This window comes from Oncorhynchus nerka, linkage group LG10 (assembly GCF_034236695.1).
Source record: "Oncorhynchus nerka isolate Pitt River linkage group LG10, Oner_Uvic_2.0, whole genome shotgun sequence".
Lineage (NCBI taxonomy): Eukaryota > Metazoa > Chordata > Actinopteri > Salmoniformes > Salmonidae > Oncorhynchus > Oncorhynchus nerka.
The window spans coordinates 33,806,723-33,819,507 of NC_088405.1; the positions used below are offsets into that span (position 1 = coordinate 33,806,723).

Here is a 12,785-nt window from a genome sequence, read left to right on the forward strand (position 1 = left end):
AATTCTGCTGAGTCGGGTCTACTGGAAATCAGGTCACACTTCAGCTGCTTATGCAGCAGAACAATGGAGGCCAGGTCAGTGAAAATACTGTAGTTACAAACGAATGTGGCTTGGCATATTGTAAGATCCAAGGAACTGTGAATCTCTGACCTTTTCCTTAAGTCTGAAATGAGCAGTTGGTGTACTGAGGGGACTCATGCGAATGTGACACATAGGCATTCTATTCTGACCTGTAGAATGTCCTTACCACAGAATGATATCGGGACAGACCACTACCACTACAAAAAAAGACATCCATACAGCAACAATACTGAACTCTGTAAACGGTGCTAGAGAAATGGGAACAGATTTATTTTAAAACTGTATTTAGTTGCCATAATTATGAAAAAGAAAAAAAGTTTTATATATGCAATTCTGAATGAAGATATTCCACAGGTAATGGCCCATTTGCAAACCAATCCTAAATTACTGGTGCAATTTATTTGCCATAAATGTAGAATAAATAATTAAAACAAAATGTTTCTACATATTCCACCAAGAATTGCAGATAGATCTTTCTGTATCATACATTCTGGAACTACAATATTTATTGTTTAAATCTGACATGTTGAGCAACAAAATTACAATTGCCTACAGCCACAAATTTAATTCAGAAATTAAGTCAAGACTACTCAGATAATGTAATGAAGTCTACAGAACTAGCAAATCAGATCATACATATATACATAAGCATATATACAGTACCAGTCAAAAGTTTGGACACCTCATTCAATGGTTTTTATTTTTACTATTGTCTATATTGTAGAATTAACACATTAAATCATGTAGTAACCATGATTTAGACTCTTCAAAGTAGCCACCCTTTGCCTGACATCTTGGCATTCTCTCAACCAGCTTAATGAGGAATGATTTTCCAAACAGTCTTGAAGGTGTTCCCACATATGCTGAGCACTTGATGGCTGCTTTTCCTTCCCTCTGCAGTCCAACTCATCCCAAACCATCTCAATTGGGTTGAGGTCGGGTGATTGTGGAGGCTGGGTCATCTGATGCAGCACGCCATCACTCTCCTTGGTCTGCCTGGAGGTGTGTTTTGGGTCATTGTCCTGTTGAAAAACAAATGATAGTCCCACTAAGCACAACCCAGATGGGTTGGCGTATCGCTGCGGTAGCCATGCTGGTTAAGTGTGCCTTGAATTTTAAATAAATCAGTGTCACTATCACACCTTCATGCTTCATGGTGGGAACTACACATGCGGAGATCATCGGTTCACCTACTGTGCATCTCACAAAGACACAGCGGTTGGAACCAAAAATCTTAAATTTGAATTCATCAGACCAAAGGACAGATTTCCACCGGTCTAAGGTCCATTGCTCGTGTTTCTTGGCCCAAGCAAGTCTTCTTATTGGTGTCCTTAAGTAGTGGTTTCTTTGCAGCAATTCAATCATGAAGGCCTGACTCACGCAGTCTCTCTCAGTTGATGTTGAGATGTGTCTGTTACTTGAACTCTGTGAAGCATGTATTTGGGCTGCAATCTGAGGTGCAGTTAATGCTAATTAACTTATCCTCTGCAGCAGAGGTAACTCTGGGCCAGTCCCCGTGAGAGCCAGTTTCATCATAGCGCTTGATGGTTTTTGTGAATGCGCTTGAAGAATCTTTCAAATTCCCTTGAATTTTTACAGATCGACTGACCATGTCTTAAAGTAATGATGGACTGTCATTAGTCTTTGTTTATTTGAGCTGTTCTTGCCATATGGACTTAGTATTTTACCAAATAGGGCTATCAACTGTATACCACCCCTACAAACGCATTAAGGAAAGAAATTCCACAAATTAATGCACATCTGTTAATTGAAATGCATTCCAGGTGACTACCTCATGAATCTGGTTGAGAGAATACCAACATTGTGCAAAGCTGTCACCAAGGCAAAGGGTGGCTACTTTGAAGAATATAAAATATATTTCGATTTGTTTAACACTTTTTTGGTTACTACATTATTCCATGTGTTATTTCATAGTTTTGATGTCCACTATTATTCTACAATGTAGAAAATAGTCCAAATGAAAACCCTTGAATGAGTAGGTGTCCAAACGCTTGACTGGTACTGGTATATTTTTCAGTACTTTTTCACGAGACAGTGAGAGACTTGTGCAGTTGGCTGACACTCATATTCGCGAATAAACACCTTAGAGAGACATGCCGACACAAACCGTAAAATAACCAACAGGAAAGGAAAGCAAAGAAAAAAGACGGGGACAGAAGAATAGAAAACATAATTGAATTTGACCACAGACCAATCCCGACGTAGAAATGCAGTGAGATACACACACATTATTCTCATAACCCTGCACACAGAGGGGGTGTTAACTGCGGGGGTGAGGGGGCAAACAAAATCAGTTGTCTCTGAGGTGGTCCGGGGAAGGGTGGGGGTAAAGCCTCTCCAGGAGGGGGCCAGTGAGGGACATGTCCATCTGACTGCTAACAGATTGCCTAGAAAGTACTACTAATCATCAATTACCAGGGCAATAAGGGAGGGGGGATAATGATTTATTTTCTTGGTAGTGCGGCTACAGTACAAATTCAGGCAACTTCATTTTGTTTTCCCTCTCGCACACACAACTTCTTTCTATCAGACTTTCCCTCTCTCGGTTACGGTTAGGCTAGGAAGGTGGGGCATGGTGGAAAATGGGGCCAGGTGGAGGGGGCTGACAGGCTAGAGGGGGGTGCTTGAGATTGGGGTAGAGGTGTTGGTGGGGTTCTCTCTCAGCAGCAGCCCCCCGAGGCAGGTTTGACAGGCGTACTCTGGATCTTGACATTGGACTTCTCGTTGCCTCCGGTCGTGGCCCCGGGCCCCATCCTCTTCTTGATCTCAGCAGCCATGGTCATGAAGGCCTGCTCCACATTGGTGGCGCTCTTGGCACTCGTTTCCAAGAAGGGGATGCCCAGGGAGTCTGCAAACTCCTGCAGAGAAAGGAATGGCAAGAGAGGGTTAGGGGAGCTGCTGCATTCATGACAGGACTGTAGACTATTACTGCTACTAATTTATTCCTCGGTTGTAGAGACCCGACTGTGTCCAAAACCATTTGGAATGTTTGGGGGCCTCAACAAAATCTCAATTCAAAAGTTTGGTAACCACAGCTCGACAACATTTTTTCAAAAAGTTAATTGGAAACAGGCATTACTTCTGCTCCATCTGATAACCCAGTGTCTTCATTGTCTTGGTTAAAAGCCCTTACCTTTGCTGTTGTGTAATCCACCACTTTCTTTGTGGTCAGGTCACACTTGTTCCCCACCAATAGCTTGTTGACATTTTCACTGGCATAGCGGTCGATTTCCTGTAGCCACTGCTTGACATTGTTGAAGGACTCCTAGAAGAAGAAAGAGAATCAAAACCAACACATCAGGGTAGGCAATATATTTGTGAGGTAAGTCTGTCAAAATACTAATTCACCTGCACTCCTGACTTTCAATTCTGAAAAAGAAGCCAGAAAGCCCAAACACAGTGACAAGTTAAAGATCGACTGTGCTAAAAGAGACAGACTGACCTGGTCTGTGACGTCGTAGACTACGATAATGCCGTGGGCTCCTCTGTAGTAGCTGGATGTGATTGTGCGAAACCTCTCCTGCCCCGCCGTGTCCCACTGTCAGCGTCAATACACAGCAGAGATATGCAGTCAGTCATAAATACAGGACTGCCAAACACACGCGCTCTCTGACAAATAGATGCTGCCACACACACACCGCCAAATACAAGGTATCTGCAGGTTTCATCAAGTTGAATTGAAGACATTTTAAGACCTTTTTAGTGCAACTTGAAATGCAATTTAATAACAATGAGGTCTTCGTGTGCCACAAACCTGACACTTTCCCCATATTTTTAATGGCATTCACAGTGCTTTAATAAAGTAGTGCAATGGACTACTGAGATGGTATTCAAATATCTTGTTTAATCTAAGCAGGAATGCATGATTCAAGATATTTTGATGTGCACTGCAACCTAATCCAGCTATTGCCATGAATTTGACAATTAGACCATTGTTCTAGTTTACTGTTAAAATAGGACTCAGTATTTGTAGTTAAAGAGATGAATTCGCCTACATCTTTATGTGCACTAATATCATAGACTAATATATTTGGGGCTAATTCACCAGCTGGGTAAGTGGAAACTCAAAACACATTAGCTAGATCCCTACCTCTAACTATAATTGTCACTGGAAGTAGCCATGTTTTAATTGATCAGTTATTATTATTGTCCTAACAAAAAACATTACTGTCATATGGCCTAATGCCCAATGCTCATTTCGCACGCCCCATATCTCAAATCCATGTTAATATCCCAGCTGTAAAACAGACAGCTGAGAAAAAAATATATATACCTGCACAAAGCTGAGAACATCCTCTCTTCAACTGTTCAACTGTATTACCAGGGCCTAAAACAAACTTTGTATACCAGCCACTGTGGCAGGTACATAAAAATAAAAAAATCTACCAGCCATCCCAATTTTTTCCAGACCAGATTTTTTGTTGATGCCATAATTACACAAACACACACAATAACAGATGGTCATGGTTAGTAATGTTTCTAAAACAATAAATGTATTATTAGTAAAAAGTCATGTGGACTACGGTTCAATTTAATTTAATGAGTATTATAACAAAAATATCAGACAAAAATATTTAGCTGCCCCTTTAAGGTTACTTTGGTAACAGGGCCACTTAAGTCATGTGTGCCTGTTAGAATGTCACAGGTTGAGGCCAACAATGTCTCTTTTTGCTAGCAGTGGGAGCAAACTCAAACATTGAAAAGCAACCTAGCTTGTAGGCTATTATTTATATTCATCACATTAAGAAGCTGCACAACGTAGCAGAAACACTAGTCATCCCCGGACCATTGAAAACTAAAATGTTTAAAATAAGACATTTTACAGCCTTTAATTTAGATAAAAGTCTTAAAGTATTAAATGAAGTACCTGCGGACACCCTGCAAATAGATGCTGCTTCATCGCACATTCACCAAATGTGACAAATAAGAACACACGCAAGCACCTCAAACAGATGAGAGAAGGACATTTCTAAATCGATAAATCACAATTTTAGTCAACCATGTGTCTTAATAATGTAGGAGGCCTCTGCCTTTGCGATATTTGATGAACAATCTAGAGTTAGGTTCTGTTTAGGAATGCCCACAATGGCATTTTTTCAGAAATTCCATGGTACAAATGTGGCCAGATGCAGAAAGGCACACTTGTTAGGTCCTTGTTAGTATAGCTTGGAAGTTTCCCTTTCCATATTAGAAAAACAAAGATGTGTCGGGGAAACACTTACGATTTGAAGTTTAATGGTCTTTCCGTCTAATTCTATAGTTCGTATTTTGAAGTCTACTCCAATTGTGCTTATGTAGCTTTCTGTGTATGTGTCATCCTGTGGAGAGAGAGAGAAGAGTCTGTGAAAAAGTACAAATCCTTAACCCTTTCATACATTTTCAGTCGAGAGAAAAAAGGAATCAAAAGTATGACCATTTACCGCGATAGGAGAGTAAACAAGATAAGTAAAATTAACATACATGAGTATTAATATAGAAGTTGAATACTAAAGCAGTGCACTAATATGACATCATTATTAATATGACTGGTTCAGCCTATGAACAGCTAATGAGTGATTAGTGCGAGCAATTTATGAATGGCTATGAGACACTTATAGGACATGGACGAATCAATAGGACACTTACTGCAAATCGGAGTAGAAGACATGACTTTCCGACACCAGAGTCACCAATCAGGAGCAGCTTGAATAAATAGTCACTGTGGAGAGAGGAGCAAAGTTTTTATTTATTTTAACAACCTTGTTTTAAAACAGGATTCCAGACTTTCCACAGTTTCAACAAAAGTATAACCATTGTCAAGCCTGGGACTCTAAACTCAGAAGACAGCTTTAGGGCTGACCCCCATTTACTCGACTGGTCACAAATATATATATTTTTATTTCATGGCACGCCAGTCTGAGTCCCGCCCGTCTCAGTGGACTAATCCATTGAGGAGGCAGCGTGGGTGGCATCACTCTTAAAACAGGCATTGGCAACGTAAGACACACTTGCCGTGAGGGTATTTGCCTTGGCACACCAAGCCATTTGATACAATTGATCAAATAAGTGAAATTTAATTCATTTTGAAATTGCATTGGTTTTCCATAAATGGCTAATGTTTGGACGTGACACCATTTCAGGGAATATTCCTTAGGACCTACAGTATGTTTGAAGATAATGTGTCCTGGGTATAATTTTAAAATGTTGAGTCAAGAAGAAGGGAAGTGTGGCTAAGCTGCACAAGGAGCATCTCTTGCCAGAATGCGCTCTCCCTCCAAGTAGTGTGCATTCATTGTTTCATAATTTGATTGTGTGAACTGTTTGTCCTTTGATTGTTAGTGTCTATCAATTGCATATTCAGTGCATTCAGAAAATATTCACACCCCTTGGAGTGTACACGTTGTTTGCAGAGATCACAACTTACGACACTTGAGAAACAAGTTTTGGTTCATTTCTTTCCATTTACGAGTTGTCAATTTATGCAGCCTTTTGTTTGGCGCGCTTCTGTCATTGTTGAATAAGGACACCGCGCACCTAATTACGCATAGAAGTAAGCCTAGGCTACCTGGTCAGCTCACAAATGCATAAATGTGCCCATTTGGGGATGTCTGATAGTATTTGTCTTAACTACACTAAAGAGCTGTGGAGCTTCTCAAAGTAAATTTTTTCCTCACCTCAAACAGTAAAGTCTGTTTTTACAGCCATAGTTCCTCAATGTATTTAAAATCTTTCCAGCTCTCTTCCTTTCGATAACCAACAAGCCTCGGCATGAAAGGGAATAATGTTCTAATTAGTGTTGCACGGTACACAGAAACTTCTGTACTTTTTCCCATACTAGAACATTAAAAACGGTTCAATACTCTATAATCTTTTTTTGTTACTTTTGGTACTTCTGTCAAGAAAGATCAACTCTTTTTTACCCTTTTTCATGATATCCAAGTGGTAGGTACAGTCTAGTCCCATCTCTGCAACTTCTGTACGGACTCAGAAGAGGCGAAGTTGGACAGCCATGCGTCCCCCCTCGATTACACGACCCTGCCAAGCCGCACTGCTTCTTGACGCACTACTCGCTTAACCCGGAAGCCAGCCGCACCAATGTGTCGGAGGAAACGCAGTCCAACTGGCGACAGTGTCAGCGTGCATGCACCCGGCCTGCCACAGGAGTCGCTAGAGAGCGATGGGACAAGAACATCCCGGTCAGCCAAACCCTCCCTTAAACCGGACGACGCTGAGCCAATGTGCTCGCCGCACCGCCTCATGGGTCACCTGGTCGCGGCAATCGAACCCGGATCTACAGTAATGTAATGCCTTTCTTCACACTTCACCATATAACCAGAAGAGATCTAATTGTGACCATGCTTCAGACAATTCCAAGATGCCATTGCCATAAGGCCTATTGATTTCACTGCGTTAGGCAAGATGCTGCATTAGACAAACTCTTAGAATAACTATTTTTGTCTCACCACCACACAATCAGCAGCGAGGATGTGTGATGTCTTATGACGCTTACATAATGCCTAAAAAGCTCTTTCACGCCAACCCATTTATAGACAATCACACACAAGTTGAAAGCAGGCCAATTCAATCCACACAGCAACCCAAACTTCCATAGTTGTTGGTACAGAAAATAGTTTTCTACAGGCAAATTAAATTAAACCTCACAATACTGAGCTGTGCATGGTCAGCAAAACCACACAAGGAAATACAAGTCAGTGGGGGGGGGGGGTTCAGTGCTCATTTCAGTGCTCATGTGATACACACTCAGACAAGAGAATTTTAAAAGAGGTAAAGACTGCACTGTGACTGACAACAGCATAGCGTGTTCAACAGAATACACTACCAACTTAGTAGGCCTGTGCCTGACTTCACCAAGAAGCCTACTTTAATTGAGCGCAGACAATTCATGATTAAGCGGTTACAACAGAGCCATTGTTCAGAGTTTGCCAAAGCTCCCTGTAGTTCAAAAGATCAGATTTCAGAATGCTGCTAACCTTGGTCAGTTATGAGATACACAAAACAGACACACAAACATGACTAATTGGACCTCATGTCAAATAGGCTTGTACCAAGAACTAAAAAAGCATAACAGCATAGCAACCACAGCTTACCAAACACTAATCTTGCAACAAAAAAACAAATCAGCCTAACTTCTAAAACACCATTCCTTGCTCCATTTCTGCTTGCTCGAATACACCAATTCATGCTATGCTCATTTATATGAGCAGAAACACCAGTAGGATAGATACGACAACAAAATTCTGAGCATCGACAGTCCATACATCCTGTCCCACTCCCAACGGTGTGAATTAGGCTACACTAATGCTTCCCTATCTAAATAGGTCAGACCAGTAAAAAAAAAAAAAAAAAAACTCTTGCAAACAATAGGCTACAGCTATTGTCCACTCATGTTCACCTCTAACCGAGGCATTCCCACACAGAGAGCTCTCGCTCTTTCAACCCCCTCCACTCTGTACGCTGTTTTTTATTTGACATGGGCTGTGCCATACAACTAGGCTACACAGAAAAAGGTACGGAAACTCCTGTAAGCTGATTAAGCATTCCACAGCAAAGGGGAATTCAGCTGGACTTCAGATCCCCCTCCAGTCTCTCCAGTAGTACAGTCAAAGGAAGTAAGGAAGGTTCGGAAGAACTGAGGCGACGCTCTAGTCTGGTGTGATCTGACCCAGCCCCAAGGCTAAGAAGCTCTGATGCAGCCCGGTTTCCTGCCTCCCTGTCCCTTTCCTCTCCCATTGGAATGAATTCCAGTCATGCCCTCTTCGTTAAGCAGATGGTTGAGGATAATGACAGCCTCTATGAAAGGCTAGTAGTACCGCTGACTGGTCATGCAAGACGGAGAGGGAAAAGCCTACAGCAAAAACCTGTCCATCCCTCTCCTCTATCACAGTCAGTGTTTGTTTTAAGTCGGATTGAATGATACTTTGTATGCTGCAAACACATTACACCACCCACCATTATTCGACTTTCACATGACATTCGACTTTAAAATTCCTTTGAAAACACCCACACCTATAACACATGCAAACACACTATGTGGCATTCAATCACAAAATTCTACAAACGCCACAGGATCAAACACTGCAATTTTAGCATTCCTATCTCAGTCTCTCCTCGGGGAGGGCAGTCTAATAAGAGGTGTCGAGGAAAAGCAGGGTTTAGATCAGACCAGAGGTTCCCTTTCCTCACTACTACAGAGGTCAATGAGAGTCACAGTGTGTCAGCCAGGCCCTATCTCATCTGCTGGAGCTGAGCTTCTGATCCACAGACTGTTAGGGCCTGGCTGACATTATTAGCTTCCGAGTATTTTACTCGCTGATGTTCAGTCCCTGGACAATAAAGTAGACGAGCTCAGGGTGAGGATCTCCTGGCTCTCTCCGGATATAATGTCCCTGTCCCTAGAGCCAGCTGGGTTCTCAGTACATCGCACAGATAGGAATAAAGAACTCTCCAGAAAGAAGAAAGGCGGTGGTGTATGTTTCATGATTAACTACTCAGGATGTGATTGTGATAATGTTCAGGAACTCAAGTCCTTTTGTTCACCCAACCTAGAATATCTCAAATGTTGACCGTATTACCTCCCACGAGAATTCTCTTCGGTTATAGTCACAGCAGTGTATATTCCCCCTCAAGCCGATACCACAATAGCCCTCAAGGAACTACACTGGACTTTGTGCAAAATGGAAACTACATATCCCGAGGCCCCCAGGTGGTGAAGGTAGGAAACAACACCTCCACTACACTGATCCTCAACACAGGGGCCCAACAAGGATGTGTGATCAGCCCCCTCCTGTACTCCCTGTTTACCCATGACTACGTGGACATGCACGCCTCCAACTCAATCAAGTTTGCAGACGACACAACAGTACTAGGTCTGATTACCAAAAATAACGAAACAGCCAACACGGAGGTGGTGAGGGCCCTGGCGGAGTGGTGCAAAGAAAATAACCTCTCCCAACGCCAACAAAATAAATAAGCTGATCGTGGACTTCAGGAGACAATACGCCCCTATTCACATCGACGGGACTGCAAGCTGAGAAGGTGAAAAGCTTAAAGTTCCTCCGCGTACACATCACTGACAATCTGAAATGGTCCACCCACAGACAGTGTGGTGAAGAAGGCGCAACAGCCATCTTCACCAGACTGAGGCGCAATAGCGCCTCTTTAACCTCAAGATGCTGAAGAAATTAATCATGGCCCCAAATGTTTACAGATGGACAACTGAGAGCATCCTGTCAGGTTGTATCACCGCTTGGCACTGCCTGCAAACCGCAGGGCTCTCCAGAGGGTGGAGCGGTCTGCCCAACGCATCGCCGGGGGCACACTGCCTGCCCTCCAGGACACCTACGGCACCCGATGTCACAGGAAGGCCAAAAAGATCATCAAGGACATCAACCCCCTGAGCCACGGCCTGGTCACCCCGCTATCATCCAGAAGGCGAGGTCAGTACAGGTGCATCAAAGCTGGGCCAAGAGACTAAAAAACAGCTTCTATCTCAAGGCCATCAGACTGTTATATAGCCATCACCAGCCGGCTACCACCCGGTTACTCGACCCTGCACCTTAGAGGCTGCTGCCCTATGTACATAGAGATGGGAATCACTGGTTACTTTAATCATGTTTACATACTGTTTAACTAATTTCATATGAACTGTATTCTGTTTTTTTATTCAATGCCACTCAAGACATTGCTCGTCCTAATATTTATATATTTCATAATTCCATTATTTTACATGTGTGTATTGTGAATTGTTACAATACTACTGCACTATTGGAGCTAGGAACACAAGCATTGCTACACCCGCAATAACATCTGCTAAATATGTGTATGTGACCCAAAAAATGTGATGCTACACACAGTTTAAGAGTTCAAGAGCAACTGACTTACAATTAATAACAACCCCGTGACGTTTCAAATTAATAACTGTAATGGATATAAATGGAGGCAATAGTATAGTGTGCCTGTCAAAAAAAGGAAGGAAAGGGCTACCCTTTCAATGCAAAGTCATATGCACTAGATTGTGTCATCAGAATGTAATATTGTAAATACCATTTAAAATCAGATGTTCAGTCATGCCATTTAAACTGAGCTGAAATACAAAAGCTGTATCACAAAAGAGAAACCTATAGGCCTAAACTACAGTAATCAGGTACTTGCCAATCTGAATGGAGGGATGGTACTAGTAGACAAACCATTACTTGCCAAACAACCCTATGAGTGTGTTGAAAGAGGCATGGCATATGGCTGGCACGCTCGTGACCTACACATGACTCTCAGGATGTAGAGAGGGGGTGGCATTGACTGTCCCCTTGCGTGTTTTCCGCTTGAGGGCCAAATTCACTGAATGTCATTTAAAAGGCAAGCTAGTTACATTAATTATTGACCACAAGCGCACAAAGGCTGCCGTAACGTTACACACTCGCATAATGACTTGCATGGCTAACGATAATCATAACATGTAACGTTAGCAGACGTGCCTTGTATAGTCAGACTACTAGCTATAATATAAGTAAAAAGGTAAGTCGTATCGTTAGTTACCAACCAAGTAATGTTCCCTTTGACAACAGCACTTATCGTTAACTAACTGATGAACGTTAGGTAACGTTACGTTGGCTAGCTTGCTAGCTAACTAAGGTAGATGCTACTTAGCAACTAGCTAGCAAACTCACAACAACTGTCTACAAACATATAATTCACCTGTGTGAAACGTTATTATGAGTTCAATAAACAACACTGTGACAATAGTAGTTAGCTAGCTTGCACTTCTTAGACAATTGATCAGTTAACGTTAGCTGGCTAGCTACTTACTATTCGGGATTCATCGTGGACTCGTCACAGTAAATCCCCTCTTCTTATAAAACGACACCCCCTTCCGCTCTGAAAAATCGAAATAAATACTTAGCTAGCTAATTCCTTCGATAAAACAGTAGCTAGCTAATTTAACTAGGTGACAAGGTACTCCTCCAAAAACAGGCTAGTTGTCTGAAACCCAAAATGGCTGCTAGTAACGTTACCAACCAGGAAATAGCAACTCCACAAACAGAGAAGCCTTAGAGAGTTGAGCGATTTTCGGAAAACGTAGTTTGTTCCTAAAGGGTCGTCAAATATTGAGTATGTTCTGCCGTGAAGAATATGGCTACAGTGCCCTACTGACAATGTAGGCAACTAGGCTGGTCGATGTTTCAACCGCTCGTTTGCCCCTTCTGCTTGTTGTCAAAGCTAAGGAGAGGTTACGTCATTAGTGAAACGTGGCAAAATGTTGGCATGAATTCCAGTCTGGACTGGAGAAATAAATTGCTCTCCATATGGCTTAATCAGACTTAATCAAATCTAAATCAAGCCTGTCATTGTTTAATTAAAATAATTCTGAGATTAGTTCTAAAAAAACAACTGACAAATTGTTGCTCTTTGTCATTACTTTCTCATAATGTAAGACCATGATAATGTTTTGAATGAGTAACTTAATAAGGACGACAACAACCACCACTGGGGAGATACAATGTAAGGATGGCAAAATTAACTGAAGGCACAGTCCAGTTCCCTCATGAAATTGATCAGCCACATCAGATATCATCAAAGGTTAGCTCCTTGCATCCTTCTCAAAAGCTATTGGAGGAGAAGGTCAGAAGGGCGTGACATTTGGCTTTCATATCCAATGGGTTTTGAGATGAGCGAGGACGCATGTAAGT

At 42.1% G+C, this 12,785-nt stretch overlaps 1 protein-coding gene across 1 annotated transcript; it reads right to left on the minus strand.

Annotated features, from left to right (window-relative positions):
* Positions 1-330: 330 nt before the first annotated feature.
* Positions 331-12,332, minus strand: LOC115135193 (ras-related protein ORAB-1). Its single transcript, XM_029669615.2, has 7 exons — positions 12,115-12,332; positions 11,905-11,973; positions 5,728-5,800; positions 5,325-5,420; positions 3,545-3,640; positions 3,236-3,367; positions 331-2,960 (listed from the first exon to the last, which is right to left on the minus strand). Exons 2-7 carry the CDS (start codon positions 11,916-11,918, stop codon positions 2,763-2,765), a joined length of 609 nt encoding a protein of 202 aa, XP_029525475.1. The 5' UTR covers positions 11,919-11,973; positions 12,115-12,332; the 3' UTR covers positions 331-2,762.
* Between the last annotated feature and the right edge of the window lie 453 nt (positions 12,333-12,785).

Bases quoted from the DNA above. Each gene is read 5' to 3' on its own strand.
- LOC115135193 (XM_029669615.2), bottom strand. The intron at 3,368-3,544 runs GTCAGTCTGTCT...TTCTTCTTCTAG, and splicing joins TCTACGACGTCACAGACCAG to GAGTCCTTCAACAATGTCAA. The intron at 2,961-3,235 runs GTAAGGGCTTTT...CTTTCTCTGCAG, and splicing joins TGGATTACACAACAGCAAAG to GAGTTTGCAGACTCCCTGGG.